We start from the raw sequence: 26707 nt of genomic DNA on the forward strand, positions 1-26707 counted from the left end.
GAGAGAGTACAGCTTGTCAATAGCCTGACGTTGTGTTGTTCGTTCCACAGGCTGCGTCTCCATGAAGGGAAGGTGGTTAAGGACCGCAGGCATCACCTGAGGACGTATCCCAACTGCTTTGTGGCCAAGGAGCTGATCGACTGGCTGCTGGAGCACAAGGAGGCGTCAGACAGAGACACGGCCATCAAGATCATGCAGAAACTCCTGGATCTAAGCATCATCCATCACGGTAGGGCCTTCTGACACGACCACGTCTGGGCTGTGTTCATTAGGAACCAAATGGACTGAAACGGGGAGAGATTTCCTGGACCTGTCCAATAAGAAATGCTCATTTTTAGTTTTCCATTGCTAAGCATTTGGTGATGGTGTGCCCTAATTAATACTCCTCTGAGATTGGGGTTTTCTGGGAACAGCCAGATCCTGCTTCTCTACGGTCTTCAAATACAATTTTATCGTCACATGCGTCTTACAGTGAAATGCTTACTTACGAGCCCCTAACCAACAATGCAGTTAAAAAAAAAAAAATACGGATAAGAATAAGAAATAAAAGTAACAAGTAATTAAAGAGCAGCAGTAAAATAACAATAACAAACCTGCTTCTCTACAGTCTTCTGACATGACTTCTATCTGGTTGTCATTCATTAGGGAACTCAACAGGAAATGTTCTGTGTCAGGTTGTTTTGTTTTTCTGTATGCAGATAGTCCCTGCCTGTTTCAAACGTGGTTTTGTTCTGTTTAGTACCTAATGTTCTTCCATTTTAATGTAAAGAGACGAATCCTCTCTCTCTCTCTCTCCTCTGTCTCTCTCTCTCTCCTCTGTCTCTCTCTCTCTCCTCTGTCTCTCGCTCTCTCTCTCCTCTGTCTCTCGCTCTCTCTCTCCTCTGTCTCTCTCTCTCTCCTCTGTCTCTCTCTCTCTCCTCTCCTCTCTCTCTCTCTCCTCTGTCTCTCTCTCTCTCCTCTGTCTCTCTCTAGTTGATTGTCTTTCTCTCAGCCAGTCTGGATGTAGCCTAGCACAACAATGTCTTGTTGAAGAGAGATATATATATATATATATATATATATATACTGTATGTCAAGGATACACAGTATATACTATATATTATATATATATATATATACTGTATGTCAAGGATACACAGTGTGTAGCTGCTGTCTGATGACCTATGAGTTTCCAGAAAGCGGAGTAGCTAACATAACATTTTAAACTCAGACCTCACCACTCAAAGAACAGCAAAGTGCTTCATTTGGCAAATTTCGTTCACTTCAGAGGATTGACAGGCTCTGGGTTGTCGAGAGAAACGTAATGGCATTAACTACGAAGCTTTCGGGTAAACTCGCCTCTGTTTAGTGGGGGGAAAAGAGGAGGCCATTAGCAGTTAGCTAACTCAGCTCTGTTTAGTGGGCTGTTAGTGTGGGGGGAAAAGAGGAGGCCATTAGCAGTTAGCTAACTCAGCTCTGTTTAGTGGGCTGTTAGTGTGGGGGGAAAAGAGGAGGCCATTAGCAGTTAGCTAACTCAGCTCTGTTTAGTGGGCTGTTAGTGTGGAGGAAAAGAGGAGGCCATTAGCAGTTAGCTAACTCAGCTCTGTTTAGTGGGCTGTTAGTGTGGGGGGAAAAGAGGAGGCCATTAGCAGTTAGCTAACTCAGCTCTGTTTAGTGGGCTGTTAGTGTGGGGGAAAGAGTAGGCCATTAGCAGTTAGCTAACTCAGCTCTGTTTAGTGGGCTGTTAGTGTGTGGGGGGAAAAGAGGAGGCCATTAGCAGTTAGCTAACTCAGCTCTGTTTAGTGGGCTGTTAGTGTGGGGGGAAAGAGGAGGCCATTAGCAGTTAGCTAACTCGCCTCTGTTTAGTGGGCTGTTAGTGTGGGGGAAAGAGGAGGCCATTAGCAGTTAGCCTACTCGCCTCTGTTTAATGGGCTGTTAGTGTGGGGGGAAAGAGGAGGCCATTAGCAGTTAGCTAACTCAGCTCTGTTTAGTGGGCTGTCAGTGTGTGGGGGGGGGGGGGGGGAAATATGACGCAATTATCAGGTCACTAAATGTAAACAAACATTGTTCCTCTTTTTGTGTTGCAGTTTGTGACGAGCACAAGGAGTTCAAAGACATGAAACTGTTCTATCGCTTCAGGAAAGACGACGGGACGTTTCCGCTGGACAACGAAGCCAAGGTCTTCATGAGGGGACAACGGATATATGAAAAGTAGGTTTTATCAATTCAATGAACCCAGAGTGGCTTTTTGTTCTGTTGATGACGGGATACATTTTATTCAGGGGGAAAACCCAAGTAAAAAGCTTTCTCATTACAGCGAGTTCTTACTTGTTATATACAATCAATTAAATATGTTCTGAACAGTATTATTTTTAGGGTGTAGGCATCCTGTTTGTGTTGTTGTTACCGGTCTAGTACATGGTGTTGTTCAGCAGGCAGGCGAGAGTGGTTAGAGCCTAATAGTTTCCATAGAAACCCCCTCCTCAACCAGATAGATCTCGTTCGGTCACTCTGCCAGCTACAGTCATCTCTCTCTTTCTCTCGCTCTCTCTCTCTCTCATGAGAAAACAAGTTTTAATCAGTCATGGACATACAAATGCTGAAAAAATGGTCTCCCTGTTTAAAAAGAAGATAGAGAACTTTAGTACCTAATGTTCTTCCATTTTAATGTAAAGAGACGAATCCTCTGTCTCTCTCTCCTCTGTCTCTCTCTAGTTGGTTGTCTTTCTCTCAGCCAGTCTGGATGTAGCCTAGCACAACAATGTCTATGAAGGAAAAATACTGGAGTTTTGGTGCAGGTACAGCCAACTGGCACAAAAATAATAGTGCGACATTATCAAAACAATTCGATACAATATTTAGTCAACTGAATAATATCACTAAATCAAAGCCCAGTCGCCAAGTGGCTGCAATACTGCTAGACCAGACTCCAGGACATTAGCCAGGGGGATGAGTTGGCTGCATTACTGCTAGACCAGACTCCAGGACATTAGCAAGTGGTCTGGAGTTGGCTGCATTACTGCTAGACCAGACTCCAGGACATTAGCAAGTGGTCTGGAGTTGGCTGCATTACTGCTAGACCAGACTCCAGGACATTAGCAAGTGGTCTGGAGTTGGCTGCATTACTGCTAGACCAGACTCCAGGACATTAGCAAGGGGGATGAGTTGGCTGCATTACTGCTAGACCAGACTCCAGGACATTAGCAAGGGGGATGAGTTGGCTGCATTACTGCTAGACCAGACTCCAGGACATTAGCAAGGGGGATGAGTTGGCTGCATTACTGCTAGACCAGACTCCAGGACATTAGCAAGGGGGATGAGTTGGCTGCATTACTGCCAGACCAGACTCCAGGACATTAGCAAGGGGGATGAGTTGGCTGCATTACTGCCAGACCAGACTCCAGGACATTAGCAAGGGGGATGAGTTGGCTGCATTACTGCTAGACCAGACTCCAGGACATTAGCAAGGGGGATGAGTTGGCTGCATTACTGCTAGACCAGACTCCAGGGCATTAGCAAGGGGGATGAGTTGGCTGCATTACTGCTAGACCAGACTCCAGGACATTAGCAAGGGGGATGAGTTGGCTGCGTTACTGCTAGACCAGACTCCAGGACATTAGCAAGGAGGATGAGTTGGCTGCATTACTGCTAGACCAGACTCCAGGACATTAGCAAGGAGGATGAGTTGGCTGCATTACTGCTAGACCAGACTCCAGGACATTAGCAAGTGGTCTGGAGTTGGCTGCATTACTGCTAGACCAGACTCCAGGGCATTAGCAAGTGGTCTGGAGTTGGCTGCATTACTGCTAGACCAGACTCCAGGGCATTAGCAAGTGGTCTGGAGTTGGCTGCATTACTGCTAGACCAGACTCCAGGACATTAGCAAGTGGTCTGGAGTTGGCTGCAATACTGCTAGACCAGACTCCAGGACATTAGCAAGGGGGATGAGTTGGCTGCATTACTGATAGACCAGACTCCAGGACATTAGCAAGGGGGATGAGTTGGCTGCATTACTGCTAGACCAGACTCCAGGACATTAGCCAGGGGGATGAGTTGGCTGCATTACTGCCAGACCAGACTCCAGGACATTAGCCAGGGGGATGAGTTGGCTGCATTACTGCTAGACCAGACTCCAGGGCATTAGCAAGTGGTCTGGAGTTGGCTGCATTACTGCTAGACCAGACTCCAGGACATTAGCAAGGGGGATGAGTTGGCTGCATTACTGCTAGACCAGACTCCAGGACATTAGCAAGTGGTCTGGAGTTGGCTGCATTACTGCTAGACCAGACTCCAGGGCATTAGCAAGTGGTCTGGAGTTGGCTGCATTACTGCTAGACCAGACTCCAGGACATTAGCAAGGGGGATGAGTTGGCTGCATTACTGCTAGACCAGACTCCAGGGCATTAGCAAGGGGGATGAGTTGGCTGCATTACTGCTAGACCAGACTCCAGGACATTAGCAAGGGGGATGAGTTGGCTGCATTACTGCTAGACCAGACTCCAGGACATTAGCCAGGGGGATGAGTTGGCTGCATTACTGCTAGACCAGACTCCAGGGCATTAGCAAGTGGTCTGGAGTTGGCTGCATTACTGCTAGACCAGACTCCAGGGCATTAGCAAGTGGTCTGGGGTTGGCTGCATTACTGCTAGACCAGACTCCAGGACATTAGCAAGGGGGATGAGTTGGCTGCATTACTGCTAGACCAGACTCCAGGGCATTAGCAAGGGGGATGAGTTGGCTGCATTACTGCTAGACCAGACTCCAGGACATTAGCAAGGGGGATGAGTTGGCTGCATTACTGATATACCAGACTCCAGGACATTAGCAAGGGGGATGAGTTGGCTGCATTACTGCTAGACCAGACTCCAGGACATTAGCCAGGGGGATGAGTTGGCTGCATTACTGCCAGACCAGACTCCAGGACATTAGCCAGGGGGATGAGTTGGCTGCATTACTGCTAGACCAGACTCCAGGGCATTAGCAAGTGGTCTGGAGTTGGCTGCATTACTGCTAGACCAGACTCCAGGACATTAGCAAGGGGGATGAGTTGGCTGCATTACTGCTAGACCAGACTCAGGACATTAGCAAGTGGTCTGGAGTTGGCTGCATTACTGCTAGACCAGACTCCAGGGCATTAGCAAGTGGTCTGGAGTTGGCTGCATTACTGCTAAACCAGACTCCAGGACATTAGCAAGGGGGATGAGTTGGCTGCATTACTGCTAGACCAGACTCCAGGACATTAGCAAGTGGTCTGGAGTTGGCTGCATTACTGCTAGACCAGACTCCAGGGCATTAGCAAGGGGGATGAGTTGGCTGCATTACTGCTAGACCAGACTCCAGGACATTAGCAAGGGGGATGAGTTGGCTGCATTACTGCTAGACCAGACTCCAGGACATTAGCAAGGGGGATGAGTTGGCTGCATTACTGCTAGACCAGACTCCAGGACATTAGCAAGGGGGATGAGTTGGCTGCATTACTGCTAGACCAGACTCCAGGACATTAGCAAGTGGTCTGGAGTTGGCTGCATTACTGCTAGACCAGACTCCAGGACATTAGCAAGTGGTCTGGAGTTAGCTGCATTACTGCTAGACCAGACTCCAGGACATTAGCAAGGGGGATGAGTTGGCTGCATTACTGCTAGACCAGACTCCAGGACATTAGCAAGTGGTCTGGAGTTGGCTGCAATACTGCTAGACCAGACTCCAGGACATTAGCAAGGGGGATGAGTTGGCTGCATTACTGCTAGACCAGACTCCAGGGCATTAGCAAGGGGGATGAGTTGGCTGCATTACTGCTAGACCAGACTCCAGGACATTAGCAAGGGGGATGAGTTGGCTGCATTACTGATATACCAGACTCCAGGACATTAGCAAGGGGGATGAGTTGGCTGCATTACTGCTAGACCAGACTCCAGGACATTAGCCAGGGGGATGAGTTGGCTGCATTACTGCCAGACCAGACTCCAGGACATTAGCCAGGGGGATGAGTTGGCTGCATTACTGCTAGACCAGACTCCAGGGCATTAGCAAGTGGTCTGGAGTTGGCTGCATTACTGCTAGACCAGACTCCAGGACATTAGCAAGGGGGATGAGTTGGCTGCATTACTGCTAGACCAGACTCCAGGACATTAGCAAGTGGTCTGGAGTTGGCTGCATTACTGCTAGACCAGACTCCAGGGCATTAGCAAGTGGTCTGGAGTTGGCTGCATTACTGCTAGACCAGACTCCAGGACATTAGCAAGGGGGATGAGTTGGCTGCATTACTGCTAGACCAGACTCCAGGACATTAGCAAGTGGTCTGGAGTTGGCTGCATTACTGCTAGACCAGACTCCAGGGCATTAGCAAGGGGGATGAGTTGGCTGCATTACTGCTAGACCAGACTCCAGGACATTAGCAAGGGGGATGAGTTGGCTGCATTACTGCTAGACCAGACTCCAGGACATTAGCAAGGGGGATGAGTTGGCTGCATTACTGCTAGACCAGACTCCAGGACATTAGCAAGGGGGATGAGTTGGCTGCATTACTGCTAGACCAGACTCCAGGACATTAGCAAGTGGTCTGGAGTTGGCTGCATTACTGCTAGACCAGACTCCAGGACATTAGCAAGTGGTCTGGAGTTAGCTGCATTACTGCTAGACCAGACTCCAGGACATTAGCAAGGGGGATGAGTTGGCTGCATTACTGCTAGACCAGACTCCAGGACATTAGCAAGTGGTCTGGAGTTGGCTGCAATACTGCTAGACCAGACTCCAGGACATTAGCAAGGGGGATGAGTTGGCTGCATTACTGCCAGACCAGACTCCAGGACATTAGCAAGTGGTCTGGAGTTGGCTGCATTACTGCTAGACCAGACTCCAGGACATTAGCAAGGGGGATGAGTTGGCTGCATTACTGCTAGACCAGACTCCAGGGCATTAGCAAGGGGGATGAGTTGGCTGCATTACTGCTAGACCAGACTCCAGGACATTAGCAAGGGGGATGAGTTGGCTGCATTACTGATATACCAGACTCCAGGACATTAGCAAGGGGGATGAGTTGGCTGCATTACTGCTAGACCAGACTCCAGGACATTAGCCAGGGGGATGAGTTGGCTGCATTACTGCCAGACCAGACTCCAGGACATTAGCCAGGGGGATGAGTTGGCTGCATTACTGCTAGACCAGACTCCAGGGCATTAGCAAGTGGTCTGGAGTTGGCTGCATTACTGCTAGACCAGACTCCAGGACATTAGCAAGGGGGATGAGTTGGCTGCATTACTGCTAGACCAGACTCCAGGACATTAGCAAGTGGTCTGGAGTTGGCTGCATTACTGCTAGACCAGACTCCAGGGCATTAGCAAGTGGTCTGGAGTTGGCTGCATTACTGCTAGACCAGACTCCAGGACATTAGCAAGGGGGATGAGTTGGCTGCATTACTGCTAGACCAGACTCCAGGACATTAGCAAGTGGTCTGGAGTTGGCTGCATTACTGCTAGACCAGACTCCAGGGCATTAGCAAGGGGGATGAGTTGGCTGCATTACTGCTAGACCAGACTCCAGGACATTAGCAAGGGGGATGAGTTGGCTGCATTACTGCTAGACCAGACTCCAGGACATTAGCAAGGGGGATGAGTTGGCTGCATTACTGCTAGACCAGACTCCAGGACATTAGCAAGGGGGATGAGTTGGCTGCATTACTGCTAGACCAGACTCCAGGACATTAGCAAGTGGTCTGGAGTTGGCTGCATTACTGCTAGACCAGACTCCAGGACATTAGCAAGTGGTCTGGAGTTAGCTGCATTACTGCTAGACCAGACTCCAGGACATTAGCAAGTGGTCTGGAGTTGGCTGCATTACTGCTAGACCAGACTCCAGGGCATTAGCAAGTGGTCTGGAGTTGGCTGCATTACTGCTAGACCAGACTCCAGGACATTAGCAAGGGGGATGAGTTGGCTGCATTACTGCTAGACCAGACTCCAGGACATTAGCAAGTGGTCTGGAGTTGGCTGCATTACTGCTAGACCAGACTCCAGGGCATTAGCAAGGGGGATGAGTTGGCTGCATTACTGCTAGACCAGACTCCAGGACATTAGCAAGGGGGATGAGTTGGCTGCATTACTGCTAGACCAGACTCCAGGACATTAGCAAGTGGTCTGGAGTTAGCTGCATTACTGCTAGACCAGACTCCAGGACATTAGCAAGGGGGATGAGTTGGCTGCATTACTGCTAGACCAGACTCCAGGACATTAGCAAGTGGTCTGGAGTTGGCTGCAATACTGCTAGACCAGACTCCAGGACATTAGCAAGGGGGATGAGTTGGCTGCATTACTGCTAGACCAGACTCCAGGACATTAGCAAGGGGGATGAGTTGGCTGCATTACTGCTAGACCAGACTCCAGGACATTAGCAAGTGGTCTGGAGTTAGCTGCATTACTGCTAGACCAGACTCCAGGACATTAGCAAGGGGGATGAGTTGGCTGCATTACTGCTAGACCAGACTCCAGGACATTAGCAAGTGGTCTGGAGTTGGCTGCATTACTGCTAGACCAGACTCCAGGACATTAGCAAGTGGTCTGGAGTTAGCTGCATTACTGCTAGACCAGACTCCAGGACATTAGCAAGTGGTCTGGAGTTGGCTGCATTACTGCTAGACCAGACTCCAGGGCATTAGCAAGTGGTCTGGAGTTGGCTGCATTACTGCTAGACCAGACTCCAGGACATTAGCAAGGGGGATGAGTTGGCTGCATTACTGCTAGACCAGACTCCAGGACATTAGCAAGTGGTCTGGAGTTGGCTGCATTACTGCTAGACCAGACTCCAGGGCATTAGCAAGGGGGATGAGTTGGCTGCATTACTGCTAGACCAGACTCCAGGACATTAGCAAGGGGGATGAGTTGGCTGCATTACTGCTAGACCAGACTCCAGGACATTAGCAAGTGGTCTGGAGTTAGCTGCATTACTGCTAGACCAGACTCCAGGACATTAGCAAGGGGGATGAGTTGGCTGCATTACTGCTAGACCAGACTCCAGGACATTAGCAAGTGGTCTGGAGTTGGCTGCAATACTGCTAGACCAGACTCCAGGACATTAGCAAGGGGGATGAGTTGGCTGCATTACTGCCAGACCAGACTCCAGGACATTAGCAAGGGGGATGAGTTGGCTGCATTACTACTAGACCAGACTCCAGGACATTAGCAAGGGGGATGAGTTGGCTGCATTACTGCTAGACCAGACTCCAGGACATTAGCAAGGGGGATGAGTTGGCTGCATTACTGCTAGACCAGACTCCAGGACATTAGCAAAGGGGATGAGTTGGCTGCATTACTGCTAGACCAGACTCCAGGACATTAGCAAGGGGGATGAGTTGGCTGCATTACTGCTAGACCAGACTCCAGGACATTAGCAAGGGGGATGAGTTGGCTGCATTACTGCTAGACCAGACTCCAGGACATTAGCAAAGGGGATGAGTTGGCTGCATTACTGCTAGACCAGACTCCAGGACATTAGCAAGGGGGATGAGTTGGCTGCATTACTGCCAGACCAGACTCCAGGACATTAGCAAGTGGTCTGGAGTTGGCTGCATTACTGCTAGACCAGACTCCAGGACATTAGCAAGGGGGATGAGTTGGCTGCATTACTGCTAGACCAGACTCCAGGACATTAGCAAGTGGTCTGGAGTTGGCTGCATTACTGCTAGACCAGACTCCAGGACATTAGCAAGGGGGATGAGTTGGCTGCATTACTGCTAGACCAGACTCCAGGACATTAGCAGACAGAACATTCTAGCAGCATAGCAACATGCTGTTTGAGTTTATATGCAATTTGTAGTTGGACCGTATCAAATGTTATTCATTCAGGGTGGTTTCTATGGAATGGACCTTTCCTGTGTGTGTGTGTGTGTGTGTGTGTGTGTGTGTGTGTGTGTGTGTGTGTGTGTGTGTGTGTTTGACCAGTTGAGAACAAGTTCTCATTTACAACTGAGACCTGGCCAAGGTAAAGCAGTGCGACACAAACAACAACACAGACTTACACATGGAATAAACAAACATACAGTCAATAATACAATAGAAAGTGTGTGCAAATGTAGTAAGTTTAGGGAGGTATGGCAATAAATAGGCCATAGTGGCAAAATAATTACAATTTAGCAATTAACAGTGGAGTGATAGATGTGCAGATGATGATGTGCAAGTAGAGATACTGGGGTGCAAAAGAGCAGAAAGTCAATGCTTTGTTACAATGTGCTAACTGACAACTTAAATACTCCACTCCTGACAGAGACGGTATGTTGAAATTCACCCTCAGGCATCTTGTATTGGCTGCTACTACCTAACTTACTACGCAGTAAGAATGCATGTGTCTCTCTCTTAGTTTTTATTTTATTTAAGGCTAGCCCCTCTTCTGTCTGCTCAGGCTGGCCTCCCTGCCCCCTCTCCTCAGGCTGGCCTCCCTGCCCCCTCTCCTCAGGCTGGCCTCCCTGCCCCCTCTCCTCGGGCTGGCCTCCCTGCCCCCTCTCCTCGGGCTGGGCCTCCCTGCCCCCTCTCCTCAGGCTGGCCTCCCTGCCCCCTCTCCTCAGGCTGGCCTCCCTGCCCCCTCTCCTCAGGCTGGCCTCCCTGCCCCCTCTCCTCAGGCTGGCCTCCCTGCCCCCTCTCCTCAGGCTGGCCTCCCTGCCCCCTCTCCTCGGGCTGGCCTCCCTGCCCCCTCTCCTTATGATGGTGCTGTGCTTTCATTACATTTTCAATGCAGATTGAATTTCACTAGGACATCATGACGTCCACCATTATGTTGTAAATTACACTTGTTATTGCAGTTTTACACGCCTGCAGAATGTAGGTCTAGTGCCTCTCTAGTTCGGTAATACTCTGTGACTGTGTCTGTGTTGTAGCTATCTGCCAGCTCCACAGCAACCTTCTTTGTGCCAGCTCCTACTCCAGCCCCTGTGGTGGTTGAGCCAGCCTCCCCCTGAGGGGTGTGTGTGTGTGTGTGTGTGTGGCGTAACAGGAAGACAGGCAGGGCTAGTGTTAGGGTGTATTTATGTAGTCACCATGGTAGAGGGACACACAGCCTGGTTTAGTGGAAGTATGCAGGCTACACCTCCAGTCTTCACACTCATCAGACTAGAGACTCAAACAAGCACAGCTACAAACAAACTACCTGTGTGTGTGTGTGTGTGTGTCCTGGAATCCCAGCCCAAGTTCCCAGTACAGGAAGAGCTGTTGTATGGTTGTGCACAGTCTCGAAACAACGGATACAATCTCAAGGCGATATTTAACCTCCTTGTTTGACTATTGTCTTCCTGCCTGAACAACCAGGGTGAAGATAAACTTCAGTCCCTGGTTGTCTGGTAAATGGGCCTGTAGTGTTTAGAGGGTGGTGAAGGAACCCTTTTTCAGAGAATCAACAAAGCGAACCTTTCCTTCTCACAACGAGCAGGGTGGCCTCGGCCCTGAGCCCAGACCTGTGTGGTGTTAATGGTGGCGACTGACTCCTCGTTCAACCATAAGTTCAACCATAATGGTTCCACTTGTCTCATTTGAAGGAGTTGTGACGTCTACAGTACACGTGTTGTGATTTAAACATGAAGTCTACAGTGGTGATTAAACATGGGGGACGTCTACAGTGGTAATTAAACATGGGGGAAGTCTACAGTGGTGATTAAACATGGGGGAAGTCTACAGTGGTGATTAAACATGGGGGAAGTCTACAGTGGTGATTAAACATGGGGGAAGTCTACAGTGGTGATTAAACATGGGGGAAGTCTACAGTGGTGATTAAACATGGGGGAAGTCTACAGTGGTGATTAAACATGGGGGAAGTCTACAGTGGTGATTAAACACGGGGGAAGTCTACAGTACAGTGGTAATTAAACATGGGGGAAGTCTACAGTGGTAATTAAACATGGGGGAAGTCTACAGTGGTGATTAAACACGGGGGAAGTCTACAGTGGTGATTAAACATGGGGGAAGTCTACAGTGGTGATTAAACATGGGGGAAGTCTACAGTGGTGATTAAACATGGGGGAAGTCTACAGTGGTGATTAAACATGGGGGAAGTCTACAGTGGTAATTAAACATGGGGGAAGTCTACAGTGGTGATTAAACATGGGGGAAGTCTACAGTGGTGATTAAACACGGGGGAAGTCTACAGTGGTGATTAAACATGGGGGAAGTCTACAGTACAGTGGTAATTAAACATGGGGGAAGTCTACAGTACAGTGGTGATTAAACATGGGGGAAGTCTACAGTACAGTGGTAATTAAACATGGGGGAAGTCTACAGTGGTAATTAAACATGGGGGAAGTCTACAGTACAGTGGTAATTAAACATGGGGGAAGTCTACAGTGGTAATTAAACATGGGGGAAGTCTACAGTACAGTGGTGATTAAACATGGGGGAAGTCTACAGTACAGTGGTAATTAAACATGGGGGAAGTCTACAGTACAGTGGTGATTAAACATGGGGGAAGTCTACAGTGGTGATTAAACATGGGGGGAAGTCTACAGTACAGTGGTAATTAAACATGGGGGAAGTCTACAGTGGTAATTAAACATGGGGGAAGTCTACAGTGGTAATTAAACATGGGGGAAGTCTACAGTGGTAATTAAACATGGGGAAGTCTACAGTGGTGATTAAACATGGGGGAAGTCTACAGTACAGTGGTGATTAAACATGGGGGAAGTCTACAGTACAGTGGTAATTAAACATGGGGGAAGTCTACAGTACAGTGGTAATTAAACATGGGGGAAGTCTACAGTACAGTGGTGATTAAACATGGGGGAAGTCTACAGTGGTAATTAAACATGGGGGAAGTCTACAGTACACAGTGGTGATTAAACATGGGGGAAGTCTACAGTGGTGATTAAACATGGGGGAAGTCTACAGTGGTGATTAAACATGGGGGAAGTCTACAGTGGTGATTAAACATGGGGGAAGTCTACAGTACAGTGGTAATTAAACATGGGGAAAGTCTACAGTGGTAATTAAACACGGGGGAAGTCTACAGTGGTGATTAAACATGGGGGAAGTCTACAGTGGTAATTAAACATGGGGGAAGTCTACAGTGTATATTTAACATCCCACAGTGTAAGAGCCCCTCTGCCTACAGCGATCAGGACTCCTGTCCCCGGCGTTGTACCTTATTCATGTATCCTATTATGTGTTGCCTCATGGCTGTCGAACTGCCTGCTTGGGATGAATAAAGTGTATTGAACAGAACAGAATGGAGGGGAATTGAATGTGGACAGGCTTTTCTGTGGACCATTCAGTAGTGTAATCCTGCTGTGCCCTGATTTGTTTTATATCTTGGTACCAGCCGGGTCAAACACTGCTTCTACTTGCTGTTCTGTTGATAAGAAATACAAATAATAGTTTTGAAGGATGGAGCTCAGACCTTGACGTGATTCAGGCACTTGTTTTTCCCCTTTTTAATATATACGGCACACTTTTTGTTTTCCTAACCGTCGTTCCAAGTCGATAATGATTTATATATTCTGTGTTACTGATTCTTAGAAATAACTTGAGACTTAAAGTCTATCTTTGTGAATTATTATTATTATAAACTCAAAGATGAACAACGGCGTTCATTTTGAACAACAGATTTGAAACTTCTTACGAACACGGTGTCAAGAAATCCTAAAGAAACGATGCGAAGGCTTTTAATACAAAACTAATGCTGTGATGAATCCTCCCACACACTGCTGATCTGCAGGGATTGGACCAGAGCCAGTTGGGCTAGCAGGACTAAAGCTGACGGTCTGACAGCACCCTATCCCCTACACAGTGCACTACTTCTGACCAGAGCTCTAAGGGCCCTAGATAGGAATACACCCGAGTGGCCAAAACTTTAGGCGTCAACATGGAGTGCTTTCGGGCACCTTGTAGAGTCCCGTGCCCCGAATCATTGAGGCTGTTCTGATGGCAAAAGGGGGTGCAACTCAATACTAGGAAGGTGTTCCTAATGTTTTGTACACTTGGTGTAGGTTGTCATTTGGGATGCAGAGTGTATGTAGGATGGAACAGGTTGCGTTCAGGACATCCATTACCATGTGGTGGCTGTGGTAGCTTAACAGCAGAGCACGTTTACTGTACATTAAAGGACAACTACGCCACTTTTAACATGTGGCTTGTTATTGTCAAGTATTTGGTGAGCTACACAGTTTTTAAGTGTAATTTTATGATTTCATGTCTGTCGATTTTGTTTGGCGGTGAGCAATACTGGAAAGTGCTTCTCTGTGACGTTGTCGAGTCGGATCCCTGAGATGACGGCTACAGGAAATGATTTACAGCGACCGATATGACCCGTCTGTAGTTGTCTGATCATCCATCACATCAAATGTTATTGGTCACATACACATGGTTCATCATATTGGGCCTCCCTACCATATGTTGCTCTGCTGGTCTTTGTCTAATAACACCTGGACATATTTTAAATGGAACCTTTTTTTTTTGGTTCCAGGTAGAACTCTTTTTTGGGTTCCATATAGAATCTTCCGTGGAAAGAGTTCTACATGGAACCCAAAAGGGTTCTTACCTGGAACCAAAAAAAGGTTCTCCTATGGGGTCACTAAAGAACCCTTTTTAGGAACTCCTTTTTCTAAGAGTGTAGGTTTTTGAGCGTCTACTTAAAATATTTCCAGGTGTTATTAGACAAAGACGAGCAGAGCAACATATGGTAGGGAGGTCCAATATGATGAACCATGTGTCTTGATCTTTCAAAAATTACAAAAATAAGGATAAAACATCAAATGTGGATCAAATCTTCCAGTAAGTGGATGTATACGAACAGCATAATAACTGGTTCTAAAGTTGCAGAGTTGTTCTTTTTTAATGACTGGCCAGACCTGCCTGGGTGGTTTAGATCAGATGTGGATTCGTGCTGTGTTCCGAAAGGCACACTTACTTTCCTTTTTCAAAAGTAGTGCACTATATAGGGAATAGGGTGCGATTTGGGATGTGTCCTGGGTGTGTGGGTAAGCTGTCGGCTTGGTAATCTTTCACATGTCAAGCGTCAAGACTAAAGTGAGGTTAATGGGTGGGTTAGTTGACTCAGTGATAAGATGGCGAAACGTCAGCAAACAGTCACACGTCATTGCTTCCTATGGGAAAGAGGAATGAATCTGTGAAGAGAGAATCGCTGCCCCGCCTTGGAGAACACAAGCTATAGCCACACCATGATGACGTGGTCTGTCTTTGTCTCAGTGCAAGCAGTAACATGTACATTATAGTTTTCACTGTCTTTGTCTCAGTGCCAAGCAGTAACATGTCCATTATAGTTTCCACTGTCTTTGTCTCAGTGCCAAGCAGTAACATGTCCATTATAGTTTCCACTGTCTTTGTCTCAGTGCCAAGCAGTAACATGTCCATTATAGTTTTCACTGTCTTTGTCTCAGTGCCAAGCAGTAACATGTCCATTATAGTTTCCACTGTCTTTGTCTCAGTGCCAAGCAGTAACATGTCCATGTATAGTTTTCACTGTCTTTGTCTCAGTGCCAAGCAGTAACATGTCCATTATAGTTTTCACTGTCTTTGTCTCAGTGCCAAGCAGTAACATGTCCATTATAGTTTTCACTGTCTTTGTCTCAGTGCCAAGCAGTAACATGTCCATTATAGTTTTCACTGTCTTTGTCTCAGTGCCAAGCAGTAACATGTCCATTATAGTTTTCACTGTCTTTGTCTCAGTGCCAAGCAGTAACATGTCCATGTATAGTTTTCAGTCTTTGTCTCAGTGCCAAGCAGTAACATGTCCATTATAGTTTCCACTGTCTTTGTCTCAGTGCCAAGCAGTAACATGTCCATTATAGTTTCCACTGTCTTTGTCTCAGTGCCAAGCAGTAACATGTCCATTATAGTTTTCACTGTCTTTGTCTCAGTGCCAAGCAGTAACATGTCCATTATAGTTTCCACTGTCTTTGTCTCAGTGCCAAGCAGTAACATGTCCATTATAGTTTTCACTGTCTTTGTCTCAGTGCCAAGCAGTAACATGTACATTATAGTTGTCACTGTCTTTGTCTCAGTGCCAAGCAGTAACATGTCCATTATAGTTTTCACTGTCTTTGTCTCAGTGCCAAGCAGTAACATGTCCATGTATAGTTTCCACTGTCTTTGTCTCAGTGCCAAGCAGTAACATGTCCATGTATAGTTTCCACTGTCTTTGTCTCAGTGCCAAGCAGTAACATGTACATTATAGTTTCCACTGTCTTTGTCTCAGTGCCAAGCAGTAACATGTCCATTATAGTTTCCACTGTCTTTGTCTCAGTGCAAGCAGTAACATGTCCATTATAGTTTTCAGTCTTTGTCTCAGTGCCAAGCAGTAACATGTCCATTATAGTTTCCACTGTCTTTGTCTCAGTGCCAAGCAGTAACATGTCCATGTATAGTTTTCACTGTCTTTGTCTCAGTGCCAAGCAGTAACATGTCCATTATAGTTTTCACTGTCTTTGTCTCAGTGCCAAGCAGTAACATGTCCATGTATAGTTTTCACTGTCTTTGTCTCAGTGCCAAGCAGTAACATGTCCATTATAGTTTTCACTGTCTTTGTCTCAGTGCCAAGCAGTAACATGTACATTATAGTTTCCACTGTCTTTGTCTCAGTGCCAAGCAGTAACATGTCCATGTATAGTTTTCACTGTCTTTGTCTCAGTGCCAAGCAGTAACATGTCCATTATAGTTTTCACTGTCTTTGTCTCAGTGCCAAGCAGTAACATGTACATTATAGTTTTCACTGTCTTTGTCTCAGTGCCAAGCAGTAACATGTCCATTATAGTTTTCACAGTCTTTGTCTCAGTGCCAAGCAGTAACATGTCCATTATAGTTTCCACTGTCTTTGTCTCAGTGCAAGCAGTAACATGTCCATTATAGTTTTCAGTCTTTGTCTCAGTGCCAAGCAGTAACATGTCCATTATAGTTTTCACAGTCTTTGTCTCAGTGCCAAGCAGTAACATGTCCATTATAGTTTCCACTGTCTTTGTCTCAGTGCCAAGCAGTAACATGTCCATTATAGTTTTCACTGTCTTTGTCTCAGTGCCAAGCAGTAACATGTCCATTATAGTTTCCACTGTCTTTGTCTCAGTGCCAAGCAGTAACATGTCCATTATAGTTTTCACTGTCTTTGTCTCAGTGCCAAGCAGTAACATGTCCATTATAGTTTTCACTGTCTTTGTCTCAGTGCCAAGCAGTAACATGTCCATTATAGTTTTCACTGTCTTTGTCTCAGTGCCAAGCAGTAACATGTCCATTATAGTTTTCACTGTCTTTGTCTCAGTGCCAAGCAGTAACATGTCCATTATAGTTTTCACTGTCTTTGTCTCAGTGCCAAGCAGTAACATGTCCATTATAGTTTTCACTGTCTTTGTCTCAGTGCCAAGCAGTAACATGTCCATGTATAGTTTTCACTGTCTTTGTCTCAGTGCCAAGCAGTAACATGTCCATGTATAGTTTTCACTGTCTTTGTCTCAGTGCCAAGCAGTAACATGTCCATGTATAGTTTCCACTGTCTTTGTCTCAGTGCCAAGCAGTAACATGTCCATGTATAGTTTCCACTGTCTTTGTCTCAGTGCCAAGCAGTAACATGTACATTATAGTTTCCACTGTCTTTGTCTCAGTGCCAAGCAGTAACATGTCCATTATAGTTTCCACTGTCTTTGTCTCAGTGCAAGCAGTAACATGTCCATTATAGTTTTCAGTCTTTGTCTCAGTGCCAAGCAGTAACATGTCCATTATAGTTTCCACTGTCTTTGTCTCAGTGCCAAGCAGTAACATGTCCATGTATAGTTTTCACTGTCTTTGTCTCAGTGCCAAGCAGTAACATGTCCATTATAGTTTCCACTGTCTTTGTCTCAGTGCCAAGCAGTAACATGTCCATTATAGTTTTCACTGTCTTTGTCTCAGTGCCAAGCAGTAACATGTCCATTATAGTTTTCACTGTCTTTGTCTCAGTGCCAAGCAGTAACATGTACATTATAGTTTTCACTGTCTTTGTCTCAGTGCCAAGCAGTAACATGTCCATTATAGTTTCCACTGTCTTTGTCTCAGTGCCAAGCAGTAACATGTCCATTATAGTTTCCACTGTCTTTGTCTCAGTGCCAAGCAGTAACATGTCCATTATAGTTTTCACTGTCTTTGTCTCAGTGCCAAGCAGTAACATGTACATTATAGTTTCCCTGCGTTGTTCATACTGTTTATTCCCATAGCTTCACCTGTTTCCACACGGGTTTGATATTTACTGTGTATGTGTGTGTGTGTGTGTGTGTGTGTGTGCGCCAAACACGGCATGTGTATTCTGTCTGTTGGGACTCCACCCTTGTCGTCTTCGGATATATATCTTGTACCAGGATCACTCAGTAGGAGGCTGCTGTGGTTAACTGACATCTATATTGTACCAGGATCACTCAGTAGGAGGCTGCTGTGGTTAACTGACATCTATATTGTACCAGGGTCACTCAGTAGGAAGCTGCTGTGGTTAACTGACATCTATATTGTACCAGGGTCACTCAGTAGGAGGCTGCTGGGGTTAACTGACATCTATATTGTACCAGGGTCACTCAGTAGGAAGCTGCTGTGGTTAACTGACATCTATATTGTACCAGGGTCACTCAGTAGGAAGCTGCTGTGGTTAACTGACATCTATATTGTACCAGGGTCACTCAGTAGGAGGCTGCTGTGGTTAACTGACATCTATATTGTACCAGGGTCACTCAGTAGGAAGCTGCTGTGGTTAACTGACATCTATATTGTACCAGGGTCACTCAGTAGGAAGCTGCTGTGGTTAACTGACATCTATATTGTACCAGGGTCACTCAGTAGGAGGCTGCTGGGGTTAACTGACATCTATATTGTACCAGGGTCACTCAGTAGGAAGCTGCTGTGGTTAACTGACATCTATATTGTACCAGGGTCACTCAGTAGGAGGCTGCTGTGGTTAACTGACATCTATATTGTACCAGGGTCACTCAGTAGGAGGCTGCTGTGGTTAACTGAACTTATTGACCTTAAGTCCTAGTGCTCTTCCTGGAAGTTCATCTTTATAAATAGCACAGGGGTGGCCAAGCTAACCTCCTCCTGGGGACATGGGAACTACCCATCAGCAAGGTTTTGATTCCAGCATTACGCTGACACACCTGGTTTTACTTAGTCATTCATTAGTTATATCAGGTGTGTTATTGGTCGGAGCAAAAGCCTGCACAGATAACTATTTTAGATGGAGGTTGATGGGGAAAAGTCTGTTATTGTGTTGAATCAGGATGGACAACGATGTACAACTGATTTCCACATCGTATAAAGTAGTCTGTCCTAAAACAATAAACCTGTCCTTCTCAACAGGCTGATGATTTCCACATCGTATAAAGTAGTCTGTCCTAAAACAATAAACCTGTCCTTCTCAACAGGCTGATGATGAACACATCTTATAAAGTAGTCTGTCCTAAAACAGTAAACCTGTCCTTCTCAACAGGCTGATGATTTCCACATCGTATAAAGTAGTCTGTCCTAAAACAATAAACCTGTCCTTCTCAACAGGCTGATGATGAACACGGAGACGTCCATCCTAGCGACTCGGGAAGAAGAGGGTGAGTCGTTTGAACGGACGCTGGTGGCCTCGGAGCTTGTTGATTGGCTGCTGGCGGAGGGAGAGATGGCGACCCGAGAGGAGGCGGAGCATCTTGGACGGAGGCTTCTAGAACACGGGATCATGCAGCATGGTGAGTGGAAGGAGCGTTTTCATCGTCGGTCGGATTTTTTTTAAATTTAAAATTTTAATTTTGGAGACATCCCAACTAACATAAGGTCACGGTCAGTACCCCCACCTGTCACACTGATGAAATGACATATCTCTGAGTCCTGAGTAGGGTTAGTCCTGCCGTTTGGGAACCACTTCCCTAAGCGAATGTAATTATAGGCCATTTTTGAAGAAGCAGTTATGAAAGCTGAATGCTGTACTTTCTTCTACTCGTCTACTATTTAGCCCTTCCTGGTTTTCACTGAGGATTTACATGGTGATATGGTCAAATGGTAATTACACAATAATTACCCATCGTGGTAATAACATTTTGCGCTGTTGTCAGCTGCTTCGATTTAATTCTATGGCGCTGTAATTTCCAAGTTGACTTTACTAGGTGAAAGAGGAGACGTGGGAGGGTTGATGTTCACACATGGTGGACAGTCACATTGGGTCCTCTCTTCCAAAGGGCTGTCAAGGATCCTATTTTAGTCAGGGAACACGGTGTCTTCTGTGGTCAGACAGGGATCACTCTGTGATCAAAGGCATGCTGGTATCATCATCATCACCCACTTGGATTGGATCTGTCCTGTTTTTTTCTCACACACACACACACACACGATTATTTCACTATTCTTGTTGGGACCAAACAATTGAACCTTAAACCTTGACCCTTTAATTCCTAACCCTAATTGTAAACCCTAACCCCTTAAGCCTAAAACATCCACACGTGTCCAAATTGTCCTTGTTTTACTGTCCTTGTGAGGATTTCGGGGTCCCTACAAGGATGATGAGACCAAACACGTTTTGAAAGTTTAGCAGAGACTTTTTTTTAAACTTGGCTCCCAGTATTTCAGATTCACAGAAGATTGAGTTAACTTTGGATATGTTTTTATCTCACGACCAGTTTCATAATTAAACACGCCACATTTATCTGCTTGAAACGCGCGCTTCCTGCCCCATGATCCTCAAATGACAGGCACAGGGCTCTGGTCAAAACTAGTATAGGGAATAGGGTGCCATTTTTATTATGTGCCCTGGTCTGGCTCACATGACTGGCTGAAAGGACTGGTGTTGTCACGGTGACATGACTGGCTGGAAGGACTGGTGTTGTCACGGTGACATGACTGGCTGAAAGGACTGGTGTCGTCACGGTGACATGACTGGCTGAAAGGACTGGTGTTGTCACGGTGACGTGACTGGCTGAAAGGACTGGTGTTGTCACGGTGACATGACTGTTAGTCTGTTAGTCTCTCTCTCTCTTTCGTCAGAGGTTAGCTGGGGTCTGTTTTCCGAGGTCAGGAGTGGGGAGGAACAGGGTGAAAGGGTTCTCTTATCAGGCCTGGTGGAATTCCTCTCTGTATAGTAACAGGGCAGTCATTGTAATTTAGTCCAGTAGAACAGTGACGAGGTGAATCACATCTCCAATAGGCCCTTCGCTGCGCTAGGAGTTAAAAGCAGGAAGTCACACCAGTTACTCATGTACAGGGCATGGCCACCTGCATGGCTACAGAGTGACTGTCCTGAGTCTCCTGACACTAATGTTACTGAACAACTGCAGCTTAGGGAATGTTTTACAGCTGAGTTGTGCTCAGAGGTGGTTCCACTACGGGGGGGGGTGAACCCCTGATCAGAGACAGATGGACGTCATGCCTCTGGTCTCTGGCCAGGGTGTTCCCGACCGAGATCAGCTGCTCACCTCTGGACAACGGTGTGTGATCCGACCTAGATACACACATACAGCACACACATACAGCACACACAATCATCGACCCAGATACACACACACACAGCACACACAATCATCGACCCAGATACACACCCACGCACACCGGTAGCATGTGTTGCGCACACGCGCGGCATACCAATGTCACGTGCACACCCACTAGACGCTCTCTGTCCTACTCTCTGTCCTCTACCCAGGCTGCTGCTGGAACTGGGCTTCTGTGTGACAGACGGACTAAAATACAGCAGGGAGTAGAGCTGCTACTGAGCCAGTCAACCTCCTCTTTCTACAGGATCACCTGTCTCTATTACTGAGACAGTCAACCTCCCCTTTCTACAGGATCACCTGTCTCTATTACTGAGCCAGCCAACCTCCTCTTTCTACAGGATCACCTGTTTCTATTACTGAACCAGTCAACCTCTTTCTGCAGGATAACCTGTCTCTATTACTGAGCCAGCCAACCTCCTCTTTCTACAGGATCACCTGTCTCTATTACTGAACCAGTCAACCTCTTTCTGCAGGATCAGTCCCATGTACTGGTCACCTTGTCGTAATGGTCACCTTGTCGTAATGGTCACCTTGTCGTCATGGTCACCTTGTCGTCATGGTCACCTTGTCGTCATGGTCACGTGTTCAGCACTTTAATATAATCAGCTCTGGTTCTCTTGACTGTGGTACATCAGAATGGTCTCCCATCCTCGGAGCGGCCCAACCCTGCTTATCTGTCATCAGAGACAAGCCAGCAGCGGGTTGCAGCAGGATGGTACTGTGTGGGTACTGCCTACTGCCTGCTGGCTCAGTACAGGCTCTGAGATACAATCTGATTCCAGTGTGCTGAGCTGTGTAGTGCAGAGCGTGTCTGTTTCCAGTGTGCTCTTCTCGGGCCCTGGACAATGGGCTAACCTATGAGCAGAGAGCAGGGCTCTAACCCCAGAGAGACTGCATCACTGCTGGGTTCACACTCACCACCCTGCCTGTGGCTCTTACCCTGCCTCTGTCTGCATTCCTCTCCTCGGCTGGCACAGACCAGACTGGTACCTCGGCTGGCACAGACCAGACTGGTACCTCGGCTGGCACAGACCAGACTGGTACCTCGGCTGGCACAGACCAGACTGGTACCTCGGCTGGCACAGACCAGACTGGTACCTCGGCTGGCACAGACCAGACTGGTACCTCGGCTGGCACAGACCAGACTGGTACCTCGGCTGGCACAGACCAGACTGGTACGAAACCATAATAAGTAGCCATCATCAGATTCCTCCTGCACTGATCTGTCTCGTATCTCGCAAAGGATAATGGGATGGATCAGAAGTAGACCGGCTACGATGGGTTGCCATGACATTAGAAAATATTACCTAGGAGACATTGTCTGCTGAACTCCATTCCTGCCTCAAAACTGTCTGAATGAATCTTAGCTAAAACAGTAAATGTGTCAATTCATGTATTTTTTTGTGATTAAGTCTTAGTAGTCACATTTGACATCTAGCTAATGATTATTGTGCTTCAATGAGCAGTATTTCTGAAGTTTGACCATGGGCACGAAAACTAGCATAAAACAATCGAGCCAATCACTGAAATGATCTTTGACTGAAACTATGCTTCTAACCAACCAGCTATCTACTTAGTGCTGCACACACACAATGTTGAAATCTTCCAACAAAAGCTAGCTAGCAAGCTACTGTAGAGGTTGACTAGCACAAAGAGGCGGGGCTAACCAAAGAGGCGGAGCTAACACACACAAATTAACAAAGACAGAGGCTTCTGGCCTCCTCTCAGAATCAACTTGATCGCTCGCTCCTGAGGAATAATCAAGGCTGCTTGGCAGAACCCAGCCGTGACCCGGTTGGTGCTGCCACCTGGGGTTGGAGTGTGGAAGTGTGCCATGGTAGTGTGTTTGTCTATGTCCTAACACTCACTTTCCCCCACATCATAACAATACACACACACACACACGACAGCGTACGCACACACACACGCACTGCATACTTTAAATGTCTGAACTGTAGAACAATAGCAGCCCTGCCTGGATGGATCCACATTGTGGGTTGTTTTGGTTCTGTTGTCCCACACAATCACTGCATTCCTGGTTGATAGACTCACACAGAGAGCTGGTGATTTGATCTTGGTTGCACATGGTGTTGGGCCACAGAGTCAATGGGTGAATTAATTAACGTAACCAAGAGTCACTGAACATGTTGTTGTTTTGGTTGGATTATATGTGAATTACAATGAGCTGATATTTAGATCTTTGTAAATCAACACCATGGCAACAAGCGTTCTGAATACACACAATCAACCCCCGTTTTTAATCCTGATCGCTCCCTTTTTAGGGCACACGGTGCCAAAACATAATCAGAAACTATTGTTGGGTTATGGACCAGTCTGTGGTAACTGCCATGTTTTTAGACTGGGGGAATTGCATTGGACTGTCACTCTACCAACGTCAGGAGAGAACTTCCTCCTGGGATAAAACAAAAACAAACTGCAGATGATGAGGAATATTTACGTAGTTCTCATTTTAATGACTCCAGACAGGACAATCCATCACTATAAACCACAGGATCAAAACCACTTCATACAGTCACAACAGCAGCTTTAAAGCATCACAAGATGCATCCATAACCAGACTAGTAAAGTAGAACATACCGGCTGTATGTCTGTATTTTTAACATTTATATATCTTAACTTGATTGAGACTAACATTTTGAGACTATATCAACAATGGACTAATGAAACAAATACCAAAATATTGTTTTTGGGTGGAGTGTTCCTTTAAATCCTGAGTCCTTACCCCTTGGCACAGTTATGCAGGCTTTATGGCTTAGTTACACAAGTGACAGTCAGATTTTAATTCCTGGATGGCTTTAGTCGTATAGTCAGTCAGAGTTGGTTTTATGTCTTTCAAGGGATTTGGGGATTTTAAGGGGCATTCAGAGCCTCCCCCTGTACTGAGCGTTAGCCAAGTGAGAGTGTTGGCACAATGACGGCCCAAGCTAAGAGAAGGGAGAGTGTGTGTTTGTGTCCAACCCTAAGAGACTTAGCTGATTACTGGTATTGGAGGCACCATCAGAGGTGTTCTGTCTGAATGGAATAATTGAAGAGTTACAGGATTTGGAACTGAACTACCTTCTGTTCTATAGTTACCAGGATTTACAGTTAGTTACTGTAGTTACCAGGATTTACAGTTAGTTACTGTAGTTACCAGGATTTACAGTTACTGTAGTTACCAGGATTTAGTTAGTTACTGTAGTTACCAGGATTTAGTTAGTTACTGTAGTTACCAGGATTTACAGTTAGTTACTGTAGTTACCAGGATTTACAGTTAGTTACTGTAGTTACCAGGATTTACAGTTAGTTACTGTAGTTACCAGGATTTACAGTTAGTTACTGTAGTTACCAGGATTTACAGTTACTGTAGTTACCAGGATTTACAGTTACTGTAGTTACCAGGATTTACAGTTACTGTAGTTACCAGGATTTACAGTTACTGTAGTTAACAGGATTTACAGTTAGTAACTGTAGTTACCAGGATTTAGTCAGTTATATGAAACAGTAACTGAACGATCCTAAACAATCGTTACCAGCTTCCTATCTGGTAAACCTCAATGTCTAGCAATCAAATGTCTTTATAAAGCCCTTTTTACATCAGGAGTTGTTGTACCCACACTATCTACTGTCAGACTGGGGCCGAATCCCACTATAACCCTTAGCCCCTACTCCCTACTCCCTATCTACTGTCAGACTGGGGCCGAATCCCACTATAACCCTTAGCCCCTACTCCCTACTCCCTATCTACTGTCAGACTGGGGCCGAATCCCACTATAACCCTTAGCCCCTACTCCCTACTCCCTATCTACTGTCAGACTGGGGCCGAATCCCACTATAACCCTTAGCCCCTACTCCCTACTCCCTATCTACTGTCAGACTGGGGCCAAATCCCACTATAACCCTTAGCCCCTACTCCCTATCTACTGTCACACTGGGGCCGAATCCCACTATAACCCTTAGCCCCTACTCCCTATCTACAGTCACACTGGGGCCAAATCCCACTATAACCCTTAGCCCCTACTCCCTATCTACTGTCACACTGGGGCCGAATCCCACTATAACCCTTAGCCCCTACTCCCTATCTACTGTCACACTGGGGCCGAATCCCACTACAACCCTTAGGGTTAGGGTTTACACATATCAACATCAGGGTTAGGGTAGAGTGTATAGTATGTGGGTGAAGGTCGTCAGTAGGTTTGTGGACCTGAGGGAGTGCTGTAGAGTGTATAGTATGTGGGTGAAGGCCGTCAGTAGGTTTGTGGACCTGAGGGAGTGCTGTAGAGGGTATAGTATGTGGGTGAAGGCCGTCAGTAGGTTTGTGGACCTGAGGGAGTGCTGTAGAGTGTATAGTATGTGGGTGAAGGTCGTCAGTAGGTTTGTGGACCTGAGGGAGTGCTGTATCGTATGTGGGTGAAGGTCGTCAGTAGGTTTGTGGACCTGAGGGAGTGCTGTAGAGTGTATAGTATGTGGATGAAGGCCGTCAGTAGGTTTGTGGACCTGAGGGAGTGCTGTAGAGTGTATAGTATGTGGGTGAAGGCCGTCAGTAGGTTTGTGGACCTGAGGGAGTGCTGTAGAGTATAGTATGTGGGTGAAGGCCGTCAATAGGTTTGTGGACCTGAGGGAGTGCTGTAGAGTGTATAGTATGTGGGTGAAGGCCGTCAGAAGGTTTGTGGACCTGAGGGAGTGCTGTAGAGTGTATAGTATGTGGGTGAAGGCAGTCAGTAGGTTTGTGGACCTGAGGGAGTGCTGTAGAGTGTATAGTATGTGGGTGAAGGTCGTCAGTAGGTTTGTGGACCTGAGGGAGTGCTGTATAGTATGTGGGTGAAGGTCGTCAGTAGGTTTGTGGACCTGAGGGAGTGCTGTAGAGTGTATAGTATGTGGGTGAAGGTCGTCAGTAGGTTTGTGGACCTGAGGGAGTGCTGTATAGTATGTGGGTGAAGGCCGTCAGTAGGTTTGTGGACCTGAGGGAGTGCTGTATAGTATGTGGGTGAAGGCCGTCAGTAGGTTTGTGGACCTGAGGGAGTGCTGTAGAGTATAGTATGTGGGTGAAGGCCGTCAGTAGGTTTGTGGACCTGAGGGAGTGCTGTAGAGTGTATAGTATGTGGGTGAAGGTGGTCAGTAGGTTTGTGGACCTGAGGGAGTGCTGTAGAGTGTATAGTATGTGGGTGAAGGTCGTCAGTAGGTTTGTGGACCTGAGGGAGTGCTGTAGAGTGTATAGTATGTGGGTGAAGGTCATCAGTAGGTTTGTGGACCTGAGGGAGTGCTGTA

General features: G+C 46.7%; 2 protein-coding genes across 3 annotated transcripts in view; one reads left to right on the forward strand and one right to left on the reverse strand.

Moving 5' to 3' along the window:
- LOC139395246 (sister chromatid cohesion protein DCC1-like) overlaps positions 1–26707 on the reverse strand; it is a 67659-nt gene that overhangs the window by 23101 nt on the left and 17851 nt on the right. The window lies entirely within an intron of this gene.
- The window catches only part of LOC139395247 (DEP domain-containing mTOR-interacting protein-like), a 75340-nt gene that overhangs the window by 12046 nt on the left and 36587 nt on the right, over positions 1–26707 (forward strand). Inside the window, 5 exon segments of the mRNA XM_071142896.1 lie at positions 51–229; positions 2067–2190; positions 19467–19739; positions 22244–22252; positions 22302–22345. Coding sequence (XP_070998997.1) covers positions 51–229; positions 2067–2190; positions 19467–19739; positions 22244–22252; positions 22302–22345 — 629 coding nt within the window.

The sequence above is a fragment of the Oncorhynchus clarkii genome, unplaced genomic scaffold, assembly GCF_045791955.1.
Source record: "Oncorhynchus clarkii lewisi isolate Uvic-CL-2024 unplaced genomic scaffold, UVic_Ocla_1.0 unplaced_contig_14050_pilon_pilon, whole genome shotgun sequence".
NCBI classification, from domain to species: domain Eukaryota; kingdom Metazoa; phylum Chordata; class Actinopteri; order Salmoniformes; family Salmonidae; genus Oncorhynchus; species Oncorhynchus clarkii.